The 27,008-nt window shown below is 33.7% G+C and overlaps 1 protein-coding gene across 1 annotated transcript in view; it reads left to right on the forward strand.

Annotated features, from left to right (window-relative positions):
- The window catches only part of LOC129744036 (SPEG neighbor protein-like), a 523,363-nt gene that overhangs the window by 344,214 nt on the left and 152,141 nt on the right, over window positions 1-27,008 (forward strand). The window contains exons 3-4 of the mRNA XM_055736360.1: window positions 4,574-4,806; window positions 16,642-16,758. Of these exons, the coding sequence (XP_055592335.1) occupies window positions 4,574-4,806; window positions 16,642-16,758 (350 nt within the window). The remainder of the gene's footprint in view (window positions 1-4,573; window positions 4,807-16,641; window positions 16,759-27,008) is intronic.

Raw genomic sequence — 27,008 nt, forward strand, 5'->3', positions numbered from 1 at the left:
CAAAAAAGACAAAAAAGACAAAAAAGACAAAAAAGACAAAAAAGACAAAAAAGACAAAAAAGACAAAAAAGACAAAAACGACAAAAAAGACAAAAAAGACAAAAAAGACAAAAAAGACAAAAAAGACAAAAAAGACAAAAAAGACAAAAAAGACAAAAAAGACAAAAAAGACAAAAAAGACAAAAAAGACAAAAAAGACAAAAAAGACAAAAAAAACAAAAAAGACAAAAAAGACAAAAAAGACAAAAAAGACAAAAAAGACAAAAAAGACAAAAAAGACAAAAAAGACAAAAAAGACAAAAAAGACAAAAAAGACAAAAAAGACAAAAAAGACAAAAAGACAAAAATGACAAAAATGACAAAAATGACAAAAATGACAAAAATGACAAAAATGACAAAAATGACAAAAATGACAAAAATGACAAAAATGACAAAAATGACAAAAATGACAAAAATGACAAAAATGACAAAAATGACAAAAATGACAAAAATGACAAAAATGACAAAAATGACAAAAATGACAAAAATGACAAAAATGACAAAAATGACAAAAATGACAAAAATGACAAAAATGACAAAAATGACAAAAATGACAAAAATGACAAAAATGACAAAAATGACAAAAATGACAAAAATGACAAAAATGACAAAAATGACAAAAACGACAAAAATAAACAAAAATGACAAAAATAACTCAATAATGACACAAATATGACACAATGATAACACAAAAATGAAGAAAAAATGATAAAAAATATGACAAAAACTTGCAAAAAACTGACCCCAAAGTGACACAAAAATTACACAAATAAAACACAAATAACCACAGAAAAAAATTACAAAAACTCGCTTTAAACAGGCAAAAAAAACTTAAACATGACACAAAAATGACATGAAAAGGCACAAAATTAAAAAAAAATGACATAAAAATTTCAAAAAGAAAACAGAAAAAAAAACTTTAAAATAACAAAAAAGTGATAAAAATATAAATAAAAATTAACATTCAAATAACACAAAAAAGACACAAAAAAGACACAAAAAACAACATAAAAATAACACTAAAACGATTTAAATTACAAGAAAAAAAAAGCACAAATAATGACATGAAAATGACATTTAAAAACACCAAAATGACAAAAAAATTTAATGAAAAAAAAAAACAAAACATATCTTAAAATAAAAAAAATTAAACAAAAATAACATAAAATCGACTTGAAAATGACAAAAAAAAAAACAAAACAAAAATTACGCAAAATCGCACAAAAATAACACGAAAATAAAAAGAAAAATGACTAAAAAAATTATATACAAATAACCCAAAAATGTCACAAAACTGGCAAAAAAATAACACAAAAATCACATTAAAAAAACAAAAAATGGCGAAAAGTAGCGCGCAAATAACAAATAAAATAACAAAAAAAACAGAAACATGAAACAAAGAATGATATAAAAATGACACCAAAAATGATACAAAAAATGACTCAAAAATGTCACAAACAAAACACAAAATGATACAAATATTACATTTAAATTATATTAAAGGATATTAAAATTACGCAAAATAACATTAAAATATTATGATCATTACAATTAAATGTCATAAAAAATAACAAACAAATGTCACAAAGACGACAAAAAAATGAAAAAAAAAATAACAGAAATTTAAAATAATAACTGTAAAATGTAAAAAAATTACAAAAAATTCTATAAAATTGACAAAAAATTACACACAGTAACAAAATATAATGACAGAAAAATAACATTAAAAGAACGCAAAAACTACAAAAAAACATTTATAAAAACTTTACAAAAATGACACAAAAATAAAAAAATGGATTAAAATGGCACAAAATATTAAATTTAAAATTATACATATATGACACTTAAAATGACATGAAAATTACAAAAAAAAAAACAAAAATGACATTAAAAAAAGAAATTGGACAGAAAATTATTAAAAAATATTAAAAAATGGCACAAAATTGACACGAAATTTACATTTCATTGAAAAAATTACACCAAATTGAATCAAGAATGATAAGAAATTGATGCAAAAATTACCCAAAATGACAAAAAATAACACAAAATGACAAAAAATGACACAAAATGACAGAAAAATAACACAAAAATGACACAAAAAAAAGCCTTCAAAACAAAATTTTAATGTCTTAAGAATGACAAAAAAAACACAAAAATAACAATAATAGCCGCCAAATTGATACAAAAAATTACAGAATAACAAAAACAATTCAATGATTAAAAAATCATGAAAAATCATTCGAAAAACTTCACAAAAATAACAGAACTATTACACAAAAATTAAACAGTACAGACATGAAAACTGCATCTAAATGATATAATTATGACCCAAAAAATGTCTATAATGACACAAAAATAATTTAAAATTACACAAAAATACCGAGAAAAAAAAAGGTAGAAAATGGTAAAAAACGACATTAAAATCACACAAAAATAACAAAAATGACACAATAAATGCCACAAGACTGGCACAAAAAACACTTAGAATGACATAACAATAATAAAAAATTGACAAAAAATTTAAACAAATTTGACACAAAAATAATAAAAGTAATTACAAAAAAAAAAATCAAAAAAATGACTCTAAATTGCCAAGATTCCCACTAAAAATTATACAAAATTGACACAAAATGACAAAATAATGACACAAAAAAAATTACACTGAAAGAATGCAAAAACAAAAAAAAAAAACTCCAGAAACGATAGTAAAATGACTCGAAATTCAACAAAAAATGACATACAAATTACTCAAAAATGACAAAAAATCCCACAAAAAGACACAAAAAAATACATATAGACTAGACAAAAATGAAACTAAACTTAAATGAAAATTACCCTGAATGACAAATATAGCCCAAAACTGAACACAATGACACAAATATGACACAAAAATTTTGTAAAAAATACACAAAAATGACAATAAAATTACTGAAAATTCACACAAAAATAACAAAAAGATGACACAGAAATAACACAAAAATGACACAAAAAAAATCATAAAACTATACTTAAAAACCTAATAGCAACCCAAAAATGACGAAAATCACACAAAAATATTATAAAAATTCACAAAAATGAAAAAAAAATACGAAAAAATGACAAAAAAATGACACGAATATGACACAAAAATGACATAAATATTACACAAAAATAATTTAAATAATAACAAAAATATGACACAAAAATGACAGGAAATTAATAAAAAATGAAACTTGAAACGAAACAAAAATGACCCAAAAATGACACATTCTATGACAAAAAAACGACACAACAAAAATGCGAAAATGACTAAAAAGGCTTCAACAACTAGAATAAAATGACTTAAAAACTTAACAAAAAATCAAATACAAATGACATAAAAATGACACAAAATCCCAAAAAGATTACTCAAAATTCCCTCAAAAATTGCATAAAAATGACAAAAAAAAAACGCAAAAATGAAACATAAACGAAAATAACAAAAAAAAAAGACAAAAAGTGACAGGAATATGAAATAATTACTGAAATAATACAGAAACAACACAGTTACGCTCAAAATTTCATTAAAAATAACAAAAAAATTACACAAATATAATACAAATAAAAAACATAAAAATTATAGAAAAATGACACAAAACAGACATAAATGACATTAAAATGACCCACAAATGACATTGACAATGAAATAAAAATTATTTGAAAATGACATATAAATTACACAAAAATGACAAAAAAACTTAAAAATGACACAAATACTACAAAAACTGGCCTTGAAAAGACATAAATTCATAACAAAAATGACACAAAAATGACACCAAAATGGCATCAAAATATAACAAAATTGAAATAAAAAACGACATTTAATTGACACAAAAATGACAAAAAATTACACAATTAATGTATAAAAAATGACACAATGAGACAATACAAAATTTGTTTAAAAAAATGGCACGAAAAAGACATAAAAATGAGATTGAAAATTACAAAAAAAATAAACTTGCATGAAAAAATATGAATGGAATGATTCGATGAACGACTTAATTGAAATTTTTGGCATTTTGCATTTCTACAATCAGTCGTATTTTTGTAAATTATTTTTGACTTCATTGAAATTTTGTTGAATTTAAAATTGAACATAAAAATTTATCTACGAAAGTAAGATCATCGTACTGTTCAATGTTTCCAAGTAGCATAACTGATTTATGGATTTGTGCAAACGAAATTTTGTTTTTCGCACGCCTGCGATAAAGCTGTCAGAAAATAAACGGAATTCTCCAGTCTGGCCAACGGCCGTTCATGTTTTGACTCGTTTCGCGTTGATCAAACCTTTTCTGAAAGTCAACAAGACGAACGTAGGCCCTCCAAAAGGGGACGAGGAAAGTGAAAACTGTCATCGTAATGAAATACTTCTACCGGAAAATGCAATTAAGTTCGGATCAATCAATCCATCCATTTTTCCCACCATCATCGTTGATGGAGGCACGTTTTCGCCATGATGATGTTGACTTTGTTTGTTTATGTCGGTTTTTTTATGCCTTCTCTTACTTTTCTGCAGGCTTCTCATCCTACTCCCAGTCGGTGGACATCGATGAACCGCACACCTACACACCCCCTAAGCACTACTTCCAGACGTCTTCCTTCGACGAGGCCGACCTGGACGATGACACCGTCAAGAATCCGCTGGACCGGGGGCCGTACTTCGATATCTCGGCATCGCGCAACGTCACGGCCCTCGTGGGGAATACGGCCTATCTGAACTGCCGGGTGCGGAATCTCGGGAATCGAACGGTAAGTCTGCCATTCACTGTCTTTCAGCAGCCTTTTCCTTTTATCATCAATGGACGTCCTTCCAGATATTTGATAGCTTTAAAGTCAGACCAAGGGAAAGATTTCTGCTATGAAAAAAATTCATTTAGGTACGGCTAGAACTTTTAAAGCAAATATCCATTTTGGAAAATTAGGCAATTTTTTTTAAATCATTTGATCTAGGTAAGACATTCCAGTTTCGAGATATAGCTCAGTATCCCCAGGGATCAAGTATCCTCATTCTCCATACTTAAAAATTCTGGGAAAAATCATGGATGTACTTTAAACCAAAACAAAACTTTTTTGACCCCAGGGTTTGAGAAATTTAAAAATGACCCCAAATCGACTCAGTTACAGGGTTAGCACTGTATTCATTATTTATTACAAATATTAAAAAGTTTCAAATTTTGAAGAGACCTTCGAAAATGAACTTTTAACTTCAATAATATATCACAATTTGGAAACAGCCCTCGCAGTCACAAAGTCAAAAATACATCAAAAAACAAATGCATTTATTTTTAAGGTGATTTCCACCACGCTTGGAAAGGTGAAGAAAAATTTATAGAGGGAAGTTGAAGAGCTTGAAGCTTTACCTTCCGTTTCTATCTTCGAAAAACAAATTCTTCAAGGACCCTCAAGAATGATGAACTCAAAAATATCGAAACAAAAAATTAAAATTCTTCAAAAAATACTCTTATTTATGCCAGAAAATTCTATATGAACTGGCGCTTAAATCATTTGATTTCATTAAATTGTTTTATGACGCTAAGAAATTCTTTGGAGAGAATTTTTTGCTAATTATTTTATCTTGAAGATAAGTCGGGTTAGTTGCCCTACTTTGAACCCTTTAACCAATGTTTTTTTTTCTGAAACCATGTTTTTCTCATAAATGGGCGGGAGTTTTATACCTTCAGGAAATCCATTTGTAGTTAATGATTTTATCCGCAAGTTTCAATTTTAATTTTTTACATAGGTTTCGTCGTTTTTGAAAAATGTACTAAGGTACTAAGGATTGAAATTTACAACTTTGAACCTGCTGGTCCTATTTTTATAATAACAACAAATATACTTTAACCGATTTACTCCACTTAACGAGAAAACGGGAGACACGAATAACGCTCTCTGGCGACAGAAATGGTAGTATTACACTGTGATTTTCTTCGGAGCTTTGGTCAGAGATGCCAGATGTCCTGATTTTTAAAAATTTTCCCTGATTTTCGAAGACCGTTTTGAAAAATTCTCGAATTGTTGTGATTTTTTTAAAAAAAGGTCTTAAAAATGGTCTGAATTGTCCAGATTTTCAAAATCTGCAATAAAGTAGATGAACCGATTAAACCTATGGTAATCTTCGATTTAGATGATATTCAAATGGTTTTCTCGATATGAACAGTCCAGCAATGAAGATGCTCACTTTTGTTGCACGTTTTTCATGCTTTGTTTATGCAATTCCAGGGCTGAAAAACATAAAAAAAAATAAAAAAAATAAACGTCATTCATGAACCAGAATGTATGTAACAAATTTAAATTTCTCAAAAAAAAAAACTTTATTTGTGTTTTTAAATTTTTATGATTTTTTTTTTTCATTGATCCAGTTTGCAAACTTCATTAAACTGAGCATGCTTTATATATAAAACTATAGTTTCGTCTATTTTTCTTAGTTCCGGCCTTGTTATATTAAACGATAACAACTTTTTAAAAACTGCTCAGTTTTTTTATCAAAAAATAAAAAAAAATTGCAGAGATTTTCTTTTTGCCTCACCTGTAGATGCAATGTAGTGATGTCCTGAAAACTTAATCCAAATCTGTTTTTAAGCCATCTGGCATCTCTGTTGGACAATTGAGTTGTTTTTGACATTTCATAAGCACATTTGCGGAGTGTGTACAGATAAGACGGGACAATTAAGTTCAAAAACTCTCGTTACAAAAACGGGTAACGAGAGCAAACGGGTCGAAAAGCATGGTCACTTTTGAGGTTAATTTTCCCAAAACTGAAAAGTGTTGGTGAAACAACCAGCATAATATCACGCAAACTACCAGCGGCAAATAGGACTAAAGCAAAAAGTTTTGTTCATGGATGCCGTCCGAATAAATTGCAATCCTTTCTTTAGTTCACGTACAATGATTTCTTTTTTTTAAGAAATCTGAATAATTCCCAATTTTCATAAGCTAGCACGAAAACTTCCAAGTTGTTCGAAAGACTTATGCTCGAAATTTCTCAAGTCCATAAAAAATGTCATAAAAATCAATAAGAAGTTCGCGCTTGAAAACTTGCTTATGTCCCTAAAAAAATGATGCCTATTTGCGTCTGTAATGCATAATTTATTGGCCTGATGTTTTTTTTCTTCAGGATCCATTTGTAAGCATTGAATTTTTAAACTTGGTCCCAAAATTATAAATAAAAAAAATGGAAATTTGGATTTTTTTTCTTTAAATTAAATTTTTGCCATTGTTTTTCCATGTTGGATACAAACTGTGTATAATCTTCTTTTACGTATGATAGAGCTTTGATTAGTTTTCCAACAAACTTAATTTTTTCAATGCTGATTAGCCGAATGGATTTGGAATTTTCAGAGTTTAATATGGAAAACATAGCACAAGATAAAAACTACATCATATTTTGATCAAAAATCGTCGAAAAACCTATTAATGGCTTAATTTGAAAGCCAAATATTTTTTGTTCCATTAAATTGCATTAGTGCATTTTTTTCAGAATTTTATATCTTTCCAATTAGAAAATTCTTTTTCATAAATATTTTTTTTATCTCTAACCACCACATACCTTTTTAATTTTAATATACTATGAAACACAAAGGCCTTTTTTAAATCAAGTTTCACTAACTAGAGTTTATTAAAAATAAATCATCTGTCATCTAGTATAGAAAAAGTGGCAAAGCGTATTGGGTATAATATGGCTACAGAATGAATAAATATTATTCTTTAAACCGTTAGTTTTCAAATATTTTATGCAAAACTGAGCAGTGTTTCAAAATCATTTGAATCGAAAATGAAGCATTGTCGCAAGCAAAATCTTAAAATCAACAGGTCATATAGTGATCAACAATAAAACCTCATTAGAAATTAATCGAAAACAAATGCCCTGAAGCACATTTTGTGGACCAATATTTTCAAAACATTGGAAAATTTTCTTGAAAGATATTTATTTAAGTTTATAAAAATTTCATGGTGCAAAAATAGGAATTATAAGAATATTTATTATAACTGGTATCCCTCTGGGCAATCGTGTCTGGAATATACATAATCACGGGTTACACGAATTTCCTGAGTTAGTACTACCATTTTGTCTGTATTTTCGTTGTATGGAGAAAACTACTGTGGTAAATATTGGTTAAGCAAATTGATTGAGTGTATTTGCTGTATTTGGACCTATAAACAAAATACCTATAAACGTTTTTTCGAAAATAAATCAACAAACTGATCATAAATTTTTCTTTAAATTGAATATGATCAAAGGAATACAAAACAGCTTTTTCACGATAACTAAACATTTAAATTTCTGTAATGAATAATTTGAACAGTTTCACTCTCAACAGAGGCGAACCAGCCTGCGGCTGAAAACCTCTCAAATAAAGAAAAAAAAAAAAAAGTTTCACTCTCAGACAGCTCTATCAGCAGCACAATAAATAGTAATAAGTTTTCTGTGCTTACTTAGGCCTCATTGTAGATTATTCGCGCCAAGCTGACAAAAAAATTGAGGAATGTTCAAAATTGGTTCTGAATGATGTCTCAATTAATAATTTTCAGTTTTATTGATTGGTTGGTGATTTAACAAAGTTTTGCTTATGTTAGATTTAAAAATGGAACATATTAAACGAGCGTGTCTTATTTTTGGACCCCTTCAAAATTACTAGCTTTCTCATTGATTTTCTTTTATTTTAGTATAGATCATATTTAGCACAGTTATAGTTTTTCTCTTTAAGCTTTGGCTGAGATTGTTAAAATACGTAATATTTCCTTATTCACTTTAATTTTTCAAAATTCGTCCCACTGAGTGAGCTGTCTGTTTTACCGCTATTGAGAAGTTACATTTTTAAAACCGTTGAAAATTTTACTACTTTTATTAGAATGACTTTTTATGGCAAAAATCGGTATGAAAGGATTAAGGAAGGATAAGAGTTCTTCGTTTAAGTATAGGAGCATCTTAATCCTTTGCCAGCGATACTAATTATTTCCAATTTTTGGCATTTAAAGGCTAAAGTAGGCTCTAAGCCCAAAGTAGATCGCTATGTCTTTTTTTTCTGGTCAGTTTTAAGAAGTCTCATGTACGTCTCTGTACGAAAGAAAACATTTTCTTTACAATGACTTTACTTGTCTGAAAATTTGAGTGTTTGTGAGTATTTGATACTTTCGTTTTCATTGAGCTAGACTTGATCCTTACTAAATAATCCTTTTGATCTAAGTCGCGAATGACATAAAGATGTTAAAACGACTATAATCGAAACAAAAAAAATCCTTTTGAACTTTAATCTACTGAAGTCAATGACCTACTCAATTTGGCCAAATTTCAACTTTGCCTCATCTGTTCTGCGAGTCGAGTGACATGACTCGAAATTGAAGTGAGACCATGCTTCTAAAATATAAAAAAAAACAAATATTTCGAATAAAAAGTTGAAATGTTCGATAAGAAAAACTTGAATGTGAGGTTAATATAATAAGCAATACGGTATTACTTTTTCAAAAAAGTGTAAGCTGTTAGTTTTTATTTTAAGCCCTAATGATGTATTGTAGACTTCTTACTGGCGTCAGCACGCATGACTTTTCGGTCCAAAGTTTTGTCAACCAGACCCGGTTTCCGCCTAGGTTTGTTTTGTCTTCGAAGCTGCTTTCCTTCTCATACTTCCGAATAGCATTTCGGACCGCTTAAATCAATGGTTTCCTACCGTCCCTTTGGAAGCATTGAGAGCTTTCAGGGGGCGGTAGGCTCAGCTTTGAAATATGAGGGGCGTTGGAAGGGCTCAGGGGGCGGTTAATTCATTTTTTTTTTCAATTACGAAACAACGTAGATTTGAAATGATAACGAGTAAGTTCGATGCAACACATTGAAATTACGTCTCAAAACTAAACATCAGATTCAAGACCAAAATATCTTCAATTTAACATACAGTTGCGTTCAAAAAAGAATGAAATTGCGTGAAGCTGCGCACCCTCTTCCAACTTTGACAAGCTGCCATTTCTCTCCCGGTTGATATTTTTTTATGAAATTTTCACACAATATAGTTCAACTATTCGACTAACACTCTACGAAATTTGAAGTCTTTACAATGACGGGAAACAAAGATAGAGCTTTTTCCGTAAAAAAGGGAATTTTGGAGTTGCTTCACTAAACTTGCTGTATCTTCGACAATTTTCATTGAAAAGCCTTGAAATTTGGTCCAAAGATGTAAAAATATTGGATCTAATACCAGGCCAAGTTTCGTCGAAATCGATTAACGTGATCAAAAATGGTGCCGGGTAGAAAATCAGGTTCATTATCGTCCAGCAGACGATTTCATTCTTTTTTGGGCGGATGTTTGTATGGAAAACATCGTAATCCATGTATTCTTGGTTTTTTCTTTGACAAAATCAAAATTAATTACAAAGAAGGTTGTAAATTGATAAAAACTTCATTCCTGCTTTGTTCAAAAATAGAAATTGTTTCAACAGAGCTGGTATTGAAAAATAAGAACGGATTGAATACTCGCTTTAATTGTTTATCAAATTTGTTTATCGGAATAATTAGCAGGTCATTTCTGAATCTCTGTTCTTCTTATTTAAAACCCTGTTGAAACATTTTCTCTTCCGAAACAAAGCACGTATGAAGTTTTTATCAATTTACAACATTTTTTGTGATAAATTTTGGTTTTGTGAAAGAAAAAAACCAAGAATACATGGATTACGATGTTTTCCATACAAACATCCGTCCAAAAAAGAATGAAATCCTCTGCTGGGCGATAATGAACCTCATTTTCAATCCGGCACCATTTTTGATCAAGATCATCGATTTAAACAAAACTTGGCCTGATAATAGATCGAACATTTCTACAACTTTGGACCAAATTTCAAGATTTTTCAATGAAAATTGTCAAAGATACAGCAAATTTAGTGAAGCAATTCCAAATTTCCCTTTTTTACGGGAAATGCTGTATCTTTGATTTCCGTTATTGTAAAGACTTCAAATTTTGTAGAGTGTTAGTTGGATAGTAGAACTAGATTGTGTGAAATTTTCATGAAAAAATATAAAACGAGAGAGAAATGGCAGCTTGTCAAATTTGGAAGTGGGTGCGCAGCTTCAAGCGATTTCATTCTTTTTTGAACGCAACTGTAGCTTCAAGAAAATTATTGTTCTAGTATCTCAATTGTTGTTTTTTTTTAAATGTATCAAAAAGATTTTTTAAGGTTCACAGATTTTGAATATGCAAGATTATCAAGGGTTATACTGAAAAAGATTAATTTAAGATAACAATGCTTGATAATTTTAAAAATACCTTGTATCGTAGAATCTGTTAGATAAAAAAAAAACTTACGAAAAAATCTGTTTAAAAACGCGTCATCTGTAATTTAGTAATAGGTCTGTTGGCAAGAATATATGAAAGAATGTTTTCAGGTAGAAGAATTTCTATTTTAAGTTCTTATTGATTCATCTTTATTTCAATAGATTAAAAAAAATCAACTGTGCCATTTGCCTTGGATGAAATTTTAATCTATTCCGTCATCACTAACATTGCCGGTATTCAATTGTTCGAACAGGGCTGAAATTCAAATATCAAAAAAAAAATATTTTTTACGTTATTCCACCAGCTTGAGTTATAAATTTGTATTCAATAATGCAAATTAATGGTGAATATCGAATTTTGTTTCTCCGAAATTTAAGATACGTATATGATTTTACATTAAAACAAACTTATCAATCAGTTTGAATAATTGTCCAGTAAATTTAACATAGAATTGAGTGTCTACTGGAGGGATGAAGTAATACGAGGCCCTTGGATCCAAAAGGTTGTAAGTGCATAGAAGCGATTTTTTCTTTCGAACGAAAAATCTGAAATATCACGAAATAAAGCTCGAAATATGACGAATCGTTTGACATTACTGAATCAACCATTTTTACACTTATCATATCCCCTACTTCTTTGGCTCTGCGGGCCTCACTTAAATTTGAACGAACTTTGAGTTCAGTCTTACAATAACATGAAGCCAAAAGCTAATGGGTTTTCAACGATCCTGATTATAATTTTTTCAAAAGATTTTCTAAACATTTGCCCAGGTGGGCGTTGAGCTCAAAAAATTAAAAAAGGGGAGTGAAAAAAGTCTGAAAACCACTGACTTAAATGCTTCCATTTTCGGCAACTCATTCAGCGAAATGTTTGCGAAATTTTTGCACGAAAGTTTTGAGCTTTTCCAGGGAAATGCTTCTTATTTTCACAAACATTATGAAAACTGTAGATCATGACACATATAATTTTAAGTTTAACTGTACACAACAACACTGAGGGAAACCGGCTGTTGAAGAATAACCTGGAATGATCAGGGTTGTATCAACAAAACTATTCTTGGGAATAATAAAACACCCTTTAGACGCCACATTTAAGTGCACATAATTATTAACTTTGAGATTCTACCTGACATACTAAATTTGAAAAGTACGATTTCTGTTATTCATTATTTTTATTTACATAGTATTCCGTCTCACGACATAACTTGACGAACATAATTCCTAAAATTCACTCGGTTCATAGCAACCGTTCTCCAATTTCTCGGGCACCCCACGTTCGCCAGGTCACACTCCACTTGGTCTAACCACCTCGCTCGTTGCGCCCCCGCTCGTCTTGTTCCTACCGGATTCGTAGCGAACACCTGTTTTGCAGGACAGTCGTCCGGCAATCTCGCAACATGTTCCGCCCAGCGTATCCGGCCAGCCTTCACCACCTTCTGGATACTGGGTTCGCCGTAGAGGCGCGCGAGCTCGTGGTTCATCCTTCGCCTCCACACTCCGTTCTCCTGTACGCCGCCAAAGATGGTTCTTAACACTCGTCGCTCGAATACTCCGAGTGTACGCAGGTCCTCCTCGAGCAATATCCATGTCTCGTGCCCGTAGAGAACAACCGGTCTAATGAGCGTCATATACAGGTTACACTTCGTGCGAGGGCTAAGTCTTCTCGACCGCAGTTGCTTGTGGAGTCCATAGTAGGCACGACTTCCGCTGATAATTCGTCTGCGGTCACCAGTGAGCCGAGATAGACAAAGTCTTCGACTATCTCCAGCTCGTCGCCGTCGATCGTGACCTTGTTATTACTGGTCAAGCGGGTTCGGTCGGTCTCGGATCCGCAGGCCAGCATGTACTTCGTCTTGGACGTATTAATCATCAACCCAATCCTTCCTGCTTCGCGTTTCAGTTTGCGGTAGATCTCCTCCACCGCCGCAGATGATCTGCTGACTATATCAATGTCATCGGCAAAGCAGATAAGTTGACTGGATCTGTTGAAAATCGTACCCCGCATTTCGCCCACCGCTCGTCGAATAACACCTTCTAGCGCCACGTTGAACATCATGCAGGATAGACCATCACCTTGTCGAAGCCCCCTGCGCGATTCGAATGAACTCGACAATTCACCCGAAATCCGCACACAGCACTGCGTTCCATCCATCGTCGCCTTGATCAGTCTGATCAGCTTCCCGGAAAAGCCGTTCTCGTCCATGATTTTCCATAGCTCGTTACGGTCGATCGTGTCGTATGCGGCTTTGAAGTCGATGAATAGATGATGCGTAGGGACTTGGTGTTCACGGCATTTTTGGAGGATTTGCCGCAATGTGAATATCCGGTCCGTCGTAGACCGTCCCTCCATGAAGCCGGCCTGATGACTTCCCACGAATCTGTTTGCTTGTGGCGTTAGGCGGCGGAGTAGGATTCGGGACAACACTTTGTAGGCGGCATTGAGGACAGTGATCGCTCGGTATTTCTCACAGTCCAATTTGTCGCCCTTCTTGTAGATGGGGCATATTACCCCCTCCTTCCACTCCTCCGGTAGCTGTTCTATGTCCCAGATCCGGATTATCAACCGATGTAGGCAATCGGCCAACCTGTCCGGGCCCATTTTGATGAGTTCAGCTGCGATGCCATCCTTCCCAGCCGACTTGTTTCTATTCAGCTGGCGAATGGCTTCCTTAACTTCACTCATCGTTGGGAGTGGCTCCTCTTCGTCGTTGGCTACGCCGGCGATGTACCTTCCCCCACCGTCTTGATCTCCTGCATGTGCGCCGTTCAGGTGTTCATCGAAGTGCTGCTTCCACCTTTTGATCACCTCACGATTGTCCGTCAGGATACTCCCGTTCTTATCCCGGCACATTTCGGCTTGCGGCACGAAGCCTTTGCGGGATGCGTTGAGTTTCTGATAGAACTTTCGTGTTTCTTGGGAACGATGCAACTGCTCCAGCTCCTGGAGCTCCTCCTCCTCCAGGCGGCGCTTTTTCTCCTGGAAAAGTCGGACTCGCTGTCTCTTCCGCTGTCGGTGATTTTCCACATTTCGACGGGTGCCTCTTTGTACTACTGCCGCCCGCGCGGCATTTTCTTCGTCCATCACCCTCCTACACTCCTCGTCGAACCAGTCGTTCCGTCGAGATCGCTCCACATAACCGATGACGTTCTCCGCAGCACTGTTGATGGCTGTTTTGATGGTATCCCAACAGTCCTCGAGAAGGGCTTCGTCAAGCTCGCCCTCTGCCGGCAGCGCTGCTTCGACCGATTGCGCGTAGTCTGCCGCGACCTCAGGTTGCTTCAGTAGCGCGATGTTTAACCGAGGCGGGCGCCGGTTTCACTTGTTGTTCACTACGGAGAGTTTTGGGCGCATCTTCACCACTCGATGTTGGCGCCCCGACAGGATCTGACGTCGATGATGTCCGAAAAGTGCCGGCTGTCGATCAAAACGTGGTCGATCTGTGATTGCGTTTGGTACGGTGATCTCCAGGTGTACTTGTGTGGGAGGCGGTGCTGAAAAAAAGGTACTACGTACGGCCATTCGTTTGGAGGCGGCGAAATCAATAAGTCTGAGGCCGTTTTCGTTGGTCAGCTGGTGCGCGCTGAACCTTCCAATTGTCGGTTTAAATTTCTCCTCCTGGCCGACCTGAGCATTGAAATCCCCGATGACGATCTTGATATCATGTTTTGGGCAACGGTCGTATTCACGCTCCAGCTGCGCGTAAAATTCGTCTTTGTCGTCACCGGTACTTCCGAGATGAGGGCTGTGCACGTTGATGATGCTGATGTTGAAGAACCGGCCCTTGATTCTCAACCGGCACATTCGTGAGTTGATCGGCCACCACCCGATCACGCGCTTTTGCATCTTTCCCATCACTATAAAAGCTGTTCCAAGCTCGTGTGTGTTGCCGCAGCTCTGGTAGATGGCACGACCATCTGGATACGTTCGTACCGTGGAGCCCTTCCAGCATACCTCCTGCAGCGCTACGATGTCGAATTTGCGGCTCTTCAATTCGTTGGAGAGCACGTGGGTACTGCCCACAAAATTTAGAGATCGGCAGTTCCATGTTCCAAGTTTCCAATCGCTAGTCCCTTTTCGTCGCGTGGGTCTTTGCCGATTTCCATCCGAAATTTGTTGTTCGTTATTCGTTGCTTATGTTTTTTGTAGTCACAGGCTCGCAAGGCCCGCAGCTAACCCCACTATCTCGCAGGAGGACCGTCGTGATGTTATGTCTAACATGGAGAACAGACGCGTAAGAAGCCCCCTAACTCATTCTGCATGCGACCAAAGCATCCACCGGGGTTGGGTACCCGATCTCCGCTAAGGTTGCTCGCACCCCAGCTAGTACCACGGGGAGGTAGAGAATCGGAGTTGCAGACAAGAGGTGATATGACCACTACCCGAGGGTTGGGTGTATGGGGTCTCGAGTTGCACATTGTCTACTTCACTAGCCAAACTTCTGTTATTTATATGCTCAACTAAATGTATTAGTTAATTATTCTGCTTAAACATTTTTAGTCAAATCATTCTATCATCACTAAATGAGGTATTTGTTCTGTTTCCTTATTCAGCCTCTGATCCGCAGAGAACAATTTCATTATTCCCACGGCATTGAGCAAATGTTATTCATTCGCCAATTGTATAGCTGCCAGAGTAATTCAAATAAATGGTTTAGTTTGCAAAACAACAATAGCAATTTTTGTAATCCCAGGCATCGATAAAAGTACATCGCTTCCATTTTCCAAACATGTTAAATTCACAAGCGGCCGTCCACTCCGTTTTTAGCGGCCCAACATTGTCATGCAAATGGAATCCTGCGTTGGTCCTTTTGTATGTATGTTTGTATGTGTACACGTACATTCATATAGTAAGTAATCGGCTCGCTCGACCGTTCTGCTTTTTACTACGGTTGGTGTAATCATCACTGTATCCCAGCTGGAAAATAAACACGATGCATAACTAAAAACAAAATGTTTACATTCGGTGGTCAGCATCCGCGGCAGAGTTTTTGAACCGTTGGGGAATGTACTTACGAATTCGCCGTTTGCAATCATCGGCCACTAGAACGTGCCGATGAATAATCAATCCAATTTTCGGATGCGTTTTTCGAGAGCCTGTTTACTTTCACCCAAAAAAGCGATACACATGTACTCACCACGCAAAACATTCGCACGTGGAATATTCAATGGAAGGAAATCAGTGCGTTATCAACGGAGGAAGTTATGCTATAGAAGACTGAGAGCTAAAATCAACCAGAAAAAAAAACAAAAACAAAGAGAAATTTGATTTTATTGACTCACTAATCCTCCGAATCCGTTTTTATTTGCGCTCGTTTTCTGTTTTCCAGGTTTCATGGATCCGGCATCGGGATCTGCACCTGCTGACGGTGGGAAAAGCCACCTACACCTCGGACCAGAGGTATCAGAGCGTCCACAATCCGGCACTGGACGATTGGTCCCTGAAGGTAAGTCTCGGAACCATTACACTTAGTATCGGACATTATTATTGTGTTTCGGTACTTTGATGAGCCACCCACACGGACAAAAACACACGAAAAAAACAAACAAACAAAGAGTCTGCTGATGACGGTCAATGACAGAGTAATCCAAACAAAAAAAATGGGAAAAGGAATCGTAACATGTTCACTTTGTGGAAAGTGAGATTTTACTGATACATTCCGGAGTTTTCTGGAAACACTGTTTGATAGTTGTCATGAGTTTGCAAGCCTTAGAAAATTTTACGATTTTTACGTGATATACATCAATTCAAATTGTGAAATTATCATAGATCGATGAGCCTAGTACTAGTGCGACCGTGCATCATAAAATTTTCAAAGTGAAGTTACGAGAAAGTCGAAAATTTAGTTTTTTAATCATTTGATTTTCTGGTCTTCGGATGACCCATACAAGGGAGAGAGTGGAGTGAAGTGGAGGTGGTTTAGTGAAATAGTTAGCTTAACTGAAATGCAGAGTGCGGTAGTGTCTCAATAAAGCTCCGTATTCCGGTGCGTTACCATCCGTCGCCGCCGAGATGAACATACCCTTTTCCCGAAAGAGCGGATTACCTGAGCACCCAATCCAAGCTAAGTATAAATTTGATTAAGTTAAAATCTTTAATATGGGCAAATTTTCCTATTAATTATGTGGAATAATGTTTCTGTTTGGCAGATAGATTGGCTTACAACAATTTTTTCAGCTTGCATGCAACATTGTTAGAAATAATGAACGAAAGCTCGTTTCCAATTCACGAAGATGTAAGCTTTTAAAGTTATCCACGTCCAGTAAGCTTGAAGAATCCTTCGTTCAGTAAAAGCTAACAACTTTATTAGGTGGTTGCCAAATTCACAGTGAAAACTATGTTTAATACTGTTGTAGGAAAATTTAGTTTAATAACAATGTTCAATGATGTGCATGTCGACAAGTCAACTTTAAAACGTTATTCATGCACCTATATCCCAAGTGACCGAAATTTGTTGTAATATGTAAGTGACAGATTTTAATGAAAGGGTTAGCATGTTGTAAAGCATGATTATCGCCGACATGTAAAGATAGCAAGTGAACATGGAAATTAGTGCGTGTGTGTGTGTGTGTGTGTGTGTGTGTGTGTGTGTGTGTGTGTGTGCGTGTGTGTGTGTGTATGTATGTATGTGTGTATGTGTGTGTGCTGCTTTTTCTGAGACATTTTACAAACAGGAATGATTTATTTTTATTTATCTTAACCAATAGCTTTAATTTTTAGTTTGAAACGTATCACTACAAGTGATACTTAGTTATCTAAAATCCAGAAAAATTGTCGCTTCGCTTACGATCTCAGGTTCATTCAAATTCTCAAATTCAAGTTTAAAAACATTATGAAAAGAAAAGATAATTTGACGTGTTCTTTACTAATTGTTGATAGCAAACTCAAGCTTGTACCCAAGCTAATCAAAATCTCTTATATTAGAAATGGAGTGTTTTTAGTTATTATTAATAAAAAGTTTATAATATTTTAATTACCAAATAACTTAATTTCACGACATCTTCAACTTCTTGTCAGTAATTTATTTTTTTCTATTTTCAAATGTTTTTTTTATTCATATTTGAATGATAACTTTGCATTTTTATTTATTTTTGAATCGTCTATTTTATCATTTATTCAAATGTTTATTTGAAATTTCAGTCATATCGTTTGCAAAAAGGGTTATTCAAGTAAAAAAATAAGAATTATTTTAAATTATTATGATTTTTTATTATTATTATTATTATTTTTTCTTAGAATTCTTACATTACATTACTTTGAAGATAGTATTTCAAACGTATTCTAAAATAATTTAGAGAAAAAGGTCTGGTACATGCATGAAACCACATTTCTAACTTTGAGACAAATATTGATAGAGCATCGAAGAATTGAAGAATCGTTTGTACGTTTGGTACGTGAAAGTCAATCTTTTCTTTGAGAATATTTTGCCGATACGTAAAAAATATGCTTGGTAGTCAAAAATTCCCAATTGAGTTTTTCAAACGAATTTTTATTAATACAGGGTTATAGGGAACAATATTAAGCAAAATCATTAAAGAATATAAATTTTAAGTAAGGGATACAAGATATTTAATATATACGAAAAATGTTAACTAGATTATTATTTATTAATAACTTTCAACTCTCTTAAATTGTCACTAGTAATAATTATCGCCTTCAAGGTAGTAGGACATTAGGATACTAAAAAAAGATCACACTTGTCAAAAGTGTCTCCAGATCATATCCTATCATCCAAACCTCCAAACCAAAATTATTTGCTAGAATGCAGAGGTGACCTCGGTTCTAAAGCACAAAATTTATCTTTCATCCTTTTCTCTCTTTCAACCTATCTATTGACTACTAGGACGTGGCCGGCGCCGTTATTGATGTGAAAAGAGAGAGCATCAGTTTTGTTTACTGTGAATGTGCTGTCAATCCCAGACGCAATTCTTTTGACCTTTGGGCAAAATTGATGGCCTCGGTCAATCACGGAGTAGCAACCATTGGCGATGTGGAATTCGTTCTACTGAGCCACGCCTGCGATTATGGAATTCGAAATGCAATTAAATTAATTGCCATGAAAATAAAGAATGATTATTAAATACACTGAAAAAGTCGAACGGAATTCATTAATTTTGATTAATTACTTAAAACTATGAACAAAGCATTTCGGGTTCAATAATTAAAGGTGGATGTGAGTAGTCAATCAAGCTAAGCTAAGCTAAGCTAAGTGAGATTTTACTGATACATTCACTCCTACGCAACAGACGGGAAGTTATTGCCCTTTTTGAGAAAAAGTGTATATATCTGTACATTTCTTGCAACTTTTTTCAGAACATTCAGTTTATGTCCCAATAATAAAATTTTAATGATTTATTTCGTCTAATACATTTACCAAAACTATTTAAGAAACACAAATTTTAAGCGAACCGCAGGAAAGCTAAAGTAATTTAAATTTGATGAGGTAATTAATCATTCACACCTACAAAATTGCTGGTAAGTGTTTCCAATCTGTGCTTCATATACAGTGAGCGAAATGAGAATAGTATCACTATGTGTTTTGCATGTTAAAATATGAATTATTGAAAGTCATCAAAATTTTCTTCTACAATTTATTTTCAATTGTTTAACGGATAAATCAAGCATAAGTTTACTTTTTTTGGACTTTGCAAATGGCGTTGAGGACCAAAAATATGTATAAAAGGGTGCGAAATAAGAATAGTACCACTAGTGTTTTTCAACAAAACAAAGATGATTTTTGAAATTTACTGAGTTTAACTGAAAAGTAACATTTTAACGAATAATTCGAATAGATAACTGAATTTTAAGTAATTTTCTAGAATTTCAAAGTGTTTCAAAGGTTTTAAAAGGGGGTTTTATGAGATGCTCCTCTAGCGATTAGGAATTTGATAATTGAGCTATAAAACTTTTTCAAATTGATTTCTTCATTAACATTCATAAGTTTGATGCAAAAAGACGAAACATCGATTTGATGCTGAATTCGAATAAAAAAACAGGCTTCAAATTCAAACATTCAAATTCAAACATTCAAATTCAAACACTATTTCTCTAGTTTCAAGTGAAAGATGGCAGCACTATCTTGCAATTTAACCGAATTGATGCCCATTTTCGAATATCTGGGATTAATTTAGGTGTGCTGGATGATTTTATTCAATAAATAAGTAGGGGAGAGTGGGGATACTTGATCCCCTTTTCTTATTTTCACCCTATCTTTCTGGAAAAATTTAGCAACTCGCCGTCTTCGACATTTTCTGACAGCTTGTAACTTCAAGTTTCTATGCTCCAAAAATAAGATCGATACTTGAACCCGTTGATGAACTAGAATCATTTTCGTAGGAGTAAAAAAATTACGATTTTTCTGAAGTTAGGGGAGACTTGATCCCCTATTGAAGGAGACTTGATCTTTTATTCAGGAAGCCCTAATCCTTGTATAAAAATCAAACAAAACCCCAAGATAGAATGTTAATTGACTATTTTGGTCATGTTTGTTCTCATTTCACAATTTATAGCAGACATAAGAAGAAAATTTTATAACTTTGACTCAACGCTATAAACATTGCATACTTAAAGGCGCTATTTTTGATAATTAAGATAAAATTAATTATCTTTGCTCTTTTCTTCAGACAATTGTTTGATAAATATTAGTATTTGAACAAATATTAATAATTTCGTAATCAGCAATCATAACGATCAATTCAGAAGAAGAATATGCCGTTCGGAAGGGGAATCAATTGTGCCCAACTCTAGGGGATCAATTGTACCCATAATCAACATTTTAGAAAACTTTTTCTGAAAAAAGTTGAGAGTTTTCCATTGCTTTGAAAATATGTCATTATGAAGTTCATTTTACGCTCGAACGATTGATACATTGGAACAAATATTTTTTTCATAATTTTCCCATGTAAGGAACATTTTAAAGTGATAAAAAAAGATCTTCAAGTTACATTTTGTGAAATTTTTCAAACAATGGTCAATTACTCAAACAATTATTTTGTTAAAAAATTTTAAACTACAGGCACTGTTATTTTGCTCATTTTGGCACATTTTCCTTGAACATTTAATCTTTGTAAGACATTCCAGTTTCGAGATATAGCTAAGGAATCAAGTATCCCCAGGGATCAAGTATCCTCATTCTCCCCTACTTGGTACCGTGGGCCCGCCTTGGAAATTCTATGATCACAAAATCAAAAAATTAGAATTTCATCAATGTTTTTCATTAAATGTGAATTTTCTGGACCGATGAAATTAATCAGAATAATTTTGTACTTTCCGATGGAGCTTGATTGACCAGACGACTGGCAGTATTTTTGGTATGATTTGAAATTGAGTCGGGAGTTGAGATGAGCAGGAATTTTGGCAATTGTACATTGTTGTGCTGGTGATTTTTTGCAACTTTGGAAAAGCTTTCTGCAGTGTGAACTCCAACAAAACTGTGTTGGAGAACTACCTCGATATGATGATTATGGGCCTAAATAAACCTGGAAAATCAATATTGAGACTAAATTTAGTTTAAAATGCAAGATAGTGCTGCTATCTACGGCTTGGAATTGGAAGAAGTGTGGTTTACTGAAAAAAAAATCCAAGTTTATGAATTCCAACCTGCTTTTATCTCATTCAAAATAAACCCAAAATGTTTGTTTCATCATTTCACGACATTTTAATAAAGGAAGTAAAGAGTTTGGTAAAAAAATTCAGCTCAAATATCATCTTTCTTAGTTCTAGAAGAGCATCTCTTAAAATTCCCGTTTTAAACCTTTGAAATCCTTTGGAATTCAAGAATTCTCCTTAAAATACAGTTATCCATTCATATAATTCGTAGAAGCATTATTATTCATTTTAGCACAGTTTATTTTTAGATATAATCTTCTTTTTGTTGAAAACCACAAGTGGTACTAAATTCTTATTTCGCACCCTTTTTTTCATATATTTGGTCTTCAACGCCAGTTGCAACGACCAAAAAAAGAAAACTTATGCTCGATTTATCCGTTAAATAATTGAAAACAAATTGTAGAAAAATTTTTGGTGATTTTAAATCATTTTAACAAGCAAAACACATATTGGTACTATTTTTATATCGCTCACTGTAGAATTTGAACACTATTGAATTCAAGATCTTTTTATATTAAAGTAGCGTTTTATTCTTGAAAGAAATTATTCGTCACGGTTTCGAAGGAATTTTCGAATTTTTCATGTAACATGGCTCAAACCTTCTTCGTCCTTCGTTTTAGTTAAATTATTTCCCCAGGTCTTCATATGATTGATGTCTTTGACAAAATCTTTTCCTTAGCCTTGAATCTCCTCTTCACGATTTCCAAGTTTTTCTCAATAGGGCGAAACTGGGAGCAGTTGGGTGGGTTAAGGCTTTTCGGAACAATTTGAACCCCTTTCTCTGCACTGCATACTATTCTTGAACGACTTTGCTGTGATGAGAGCTAGCCAAATCTGGCCAAAATATTATTGGATGGTCGTGGAATCGATTGAACGGTAAAATTCGATTTAGGAGACACTCTTCTTGGTATATTTCCGAAGTCATTGTCTTATTTGTAACGAAAACTTTCGTTTTTGCCACAGTTGCAAATGCCCTGCCAAATTGGCTATAACATTCCCCCCAGCCGCAGAGTAAAATTTACGACCTGAGATTTGTCCGAAGTCAGCCTTGACATAGCTTTCATCGTCCATCAGAAAACACCCATTGGACTTGGTCACCACCTGGTCGTATAGCTTCAGAGTACGGATTTTGACCACACTATTCTGTTTTATGATCCGATTTGGCTGATAACTACCTCAATACGACTCGATTCCTTGCCGGAGTTGAATTCTCCTCAGGATACTATGGGCAGCACCGGATTTTTTGGCCAAATCACGGTTCGCCAGATAAATCTTACCACGCAGTTTCCAATCGATAGTTCCACTCCGACGGTTGGCTTGATGCTTCCGAATCGTCGTCAATGTTTCTTTATACCGTTTGATAACGCGCCATACGGTATTTCTGGGCAATTTCAGTTGTATAGCTACCGTAGATGCAGACCACAATGGATTTTACAAAAAACTGTGCACAATTTTATCCCTTCTTTCAGCTTTCATGTTGATTTGTTTACAAAGATCAATCGATTTGCGGAATTTCAAAAATACATACGAGAGGCTGAAAAAATTCACGACACGTGCGTGGGTGCCAAGAACTTTCAAATTCGTCCACCAGGAGCGCCACAAAAAAAAGGATTCAATTCTAAATGAAGCAAGTTTTAGGGTGATTTGCCAATTGTTGTCCTCTGACCCATCGTTGCACAGGATGACTTAAATTGTCAATATTTCGGCCGTCTTTCAAATTTTTCCGGAACAATATACTACATCAAGTTAATTGAAATGTTTACTTATAAAATACGATACTACCTGCTGTAAAATATGCATCTGACAACAGTTTCATTTTTTCTTGTTTATTTTTTGTGTGAATTTTGTGGTAATTGTTAACCAAAGCCTTCAGATTCCTTCAACGACAAATAAGGTTTTAAGTCAAAACAAAACAGTTTTCGTCACAGTTTTCTTTATGAATCGTTTGTTGGACAGTTTTAACATCATGATGTAGAAAAAAAAATTACTATCCATGCATAACCAGAGAAAATATCGGATCGTGCAACAATTGGTCCGCTCAGTTTCCTTGTATTTTCTACATAAGTCCGCTGCAAGCTTTGTAGGGAAATTTCTAATTTATAAATTCAACACTTCTCATGACTTTGTAAAAAAAAATTGTAAACGATTCATTGAGTCCTGAATAAGCGCAACGTGTTTTGATTTTGTAAGGAAATTGGTATGGAAAATCGAAATTTCTCAATGAAAAATCACCAACAATTATCAGAAAGTTGAACAAACTTAACTATGGATTTTTAAAATATCTATTGATTTTGCATTACATTTCATGTTAACAAAACCTATTCGGACCGATTTTAAAACCATTTTTGTTATAGCAGATTTTTATCATGCAGCTCAAAACTGAAAATTTTATCATTCATTATAAGGCACGTTAGTTTTGACAAACCAAACTTACATTAGTTGTTTCAGGGGAAATACGATCCTGAACGATTCACTTTATCTGCTCTTCACATTCAATTTTGATTTCACTTAAATTCTCTGTAAGTTATCTAATATTTTAACCGCTTCAGTATACACAAAATACTCCTAACATTTTCCAATTGCTCTTAACTTCAACTTCAAATATTCCTATTGGACTCTTTATTTACAATTATAGATGTAGTTTAATAAAATTGGTAATAGCGTTATATTATTTCCCGAATTTTTCTTTTTTTTGTAATTCTTTATTTGAAACGGCTCATACAATTAAGTTTTAAGGAGCCTTAGCTTTGCACTTTTTTAGAAGAAGAAAGAAGATAGAAAGGGAAATATGAAAATAAAATAGAGTTATAGACGAAGATCGTTACCTTTAAGCTTTTTTCTTGTTGTACTGGAGTCACTAGAGTATCTATTATATAAAATTCTCTTGTAACGGTGTTTGTAGTACTACTCCTCCGAAACGACCTAAACGATTCGAATGAAATTATTTTTAGAATATTCTGTAGCCATGCGAATCGGTTTATATCGAATAAAAACAACACAAAGTCGCATCAATTGTCCGTAATAATTTAATTTGTAGTTTTTTGAATGAAATAAAAGTCATGGCTTCCATTTTTTCGAGACTTTTTTTTCCTTTGGGCGGTTTGTTTTTCGTCTCCAAGGTCGAGGCGTCGCGAGCAGACGTCGTTAGAAGATAGTAACCATGGCATAGCATACTGATCAGTGAGAATATTTTGGCGCGTATTTCTCAACCAAGCATATTTTCAATGCAAGTGGTGGCGATATGAAGCCTTGATGTGATTTTTTTTTGTTCTTAATTCCTAGCTCATTTCTACAGCACATGGTTATGAATGACGCCTAGATGTGACTCAGGTTGACATTTTGCTGATCGAATAAAACATATAATATTTGTTTCGCCAAAATCTGAAATTGAAAAGTCAGGCATCCATTTTTTTTTCTTTTATTCGAGGGGTTTGTTTTTCGTCTCCATAGGCGAGGCGTCGCTAGCAAACGTCGTTGCAAGATAATAGTAACCAAAGCATACTGTTCATTGATCGCTGGAAAAATTTAAAAATTAGGCGCCTATTTCTCTACCAAGTACCTATATTTCTTATGCACGTGGGGGCGATATGCAACCTAGATGTGTTTTTTTTTCTTGCTTATTTGTACACAGCACATGGTAATAAATGACGCCTAGATGTGACACGGATTGATATTTCATCGATCGAATCAAAACCATATAAACGACTTCAAATATTGAAACCATTTTTAATTCGTGTTAATTTAAGTAGTAAATTGTTGTCCAAAAAATATGAATTTGGTAAAGATAAATATGAAATAATGTTAAGACACTTTGCGGACGTTTGAAAATAAGAAATTGGAAAGCTTTACATTCAATTTCGTATAATTCAATACGCCTAGAACGCTAGACACATTAACTGAACAAGAGTACATTCTATTCTTTTTTGTTTATTTATAGAGGATTTTAACCAACTTGGTCATTCGTTCTTTCAACAAGAGTCTGTTCTTTGAAATAGATAAGATAGGATTGAAGTTTTAAAAGACCGAATGAGCTATTTGATTTTTTGCAAATGTAAATTGAAGTAATCTACTTTTTAATAACAAAAAGTGAGGATATGCATTTTCCGGAAGAATTTTCAATTTGGAAAGTAGACTACAGCAAGTTTTTTTTCTTTAATATGGAGACACTAGAGCAAGTGCAAACTATCAACTTTTACAAAAAATTTATTCATCATTTCTTCATCTTAAAATTGTTGGGCCCAAAAAAAATTTGATTAAATAAACATAACTCTTTTTTAAAAATCACTCACCAAAAAACTGTTTACACGTTTAATGTTTGTTTACACACAATTCATGTACAAACTTAACATGAAAAGTGTGTCTTTGTTTTACATATTTTGGCTACGTAGAAGAGATTTTTGATTCACTTTTTGTTGAAAAGTTTTTTTGTGATTGATATTCCAGGGGCAGCAGATTTTTAAGATGAAATTTTAATATGACCTGAAAGTGTTAAAAATAATATTAATTCCTGTAGTTTTTTAGATGGAACAAGTCAAAAAGCGCCATTTAGCTATGAAACATCTACAATTTAAGAATTTTATCTCCAAAATGGCCAGAAAGGATATCCCGAGTGTTGAATCTGAAGCGGAGAAAAACTTAGGATATATCAATGAAAATTGATAAAACAGGCAAACAAGAACAAGTATTAAATTCATTTTAAAGTCTTTTCACTGACGCATCTGAAAAAGACCTATGTGTCTTCACTTGCCCAAATAAATGGGACAAATGTATACTTCGATATTTCTTTTTGTCGACATAACTAATTTCTAATATGAAAATTGAACTGTGGTGATATTCGTAAGGATTTGACCGGTGTTTCATTTTTGAAAATTAAGATTTACAGTAAAAAAGACACATAATTTGTATTAAGGTTTTGTTTATATGAGAATTTCCAGGAAACTAAATGAACTCATGAAACCATCGAAGCCTGAACGGATTATTTCTTTTCCATCTATTAAATTTCAAAAAAATCTACTTTTCAATTTAATGTTATTAGTTCTTAGAAATATAACGTAATCCTAAATGAAATCGCAGATCACCACCAACAAT

This window comes from Uranotaenia lowii, chromosome 2, assembly GCF_029784155.1.
Source record: "Uranotaenia lowii strain MFRU-FL chromosome 2, ASM2978415v1, whole genome shotgun sequence".
Taxonomy (NCBI): domain Eukaryota; kingdom Metazoa; phylum Arthropoda; class Insecta; order Diptera; family Culicidae; genus Uranotaenia; species Uranotaenia lowii.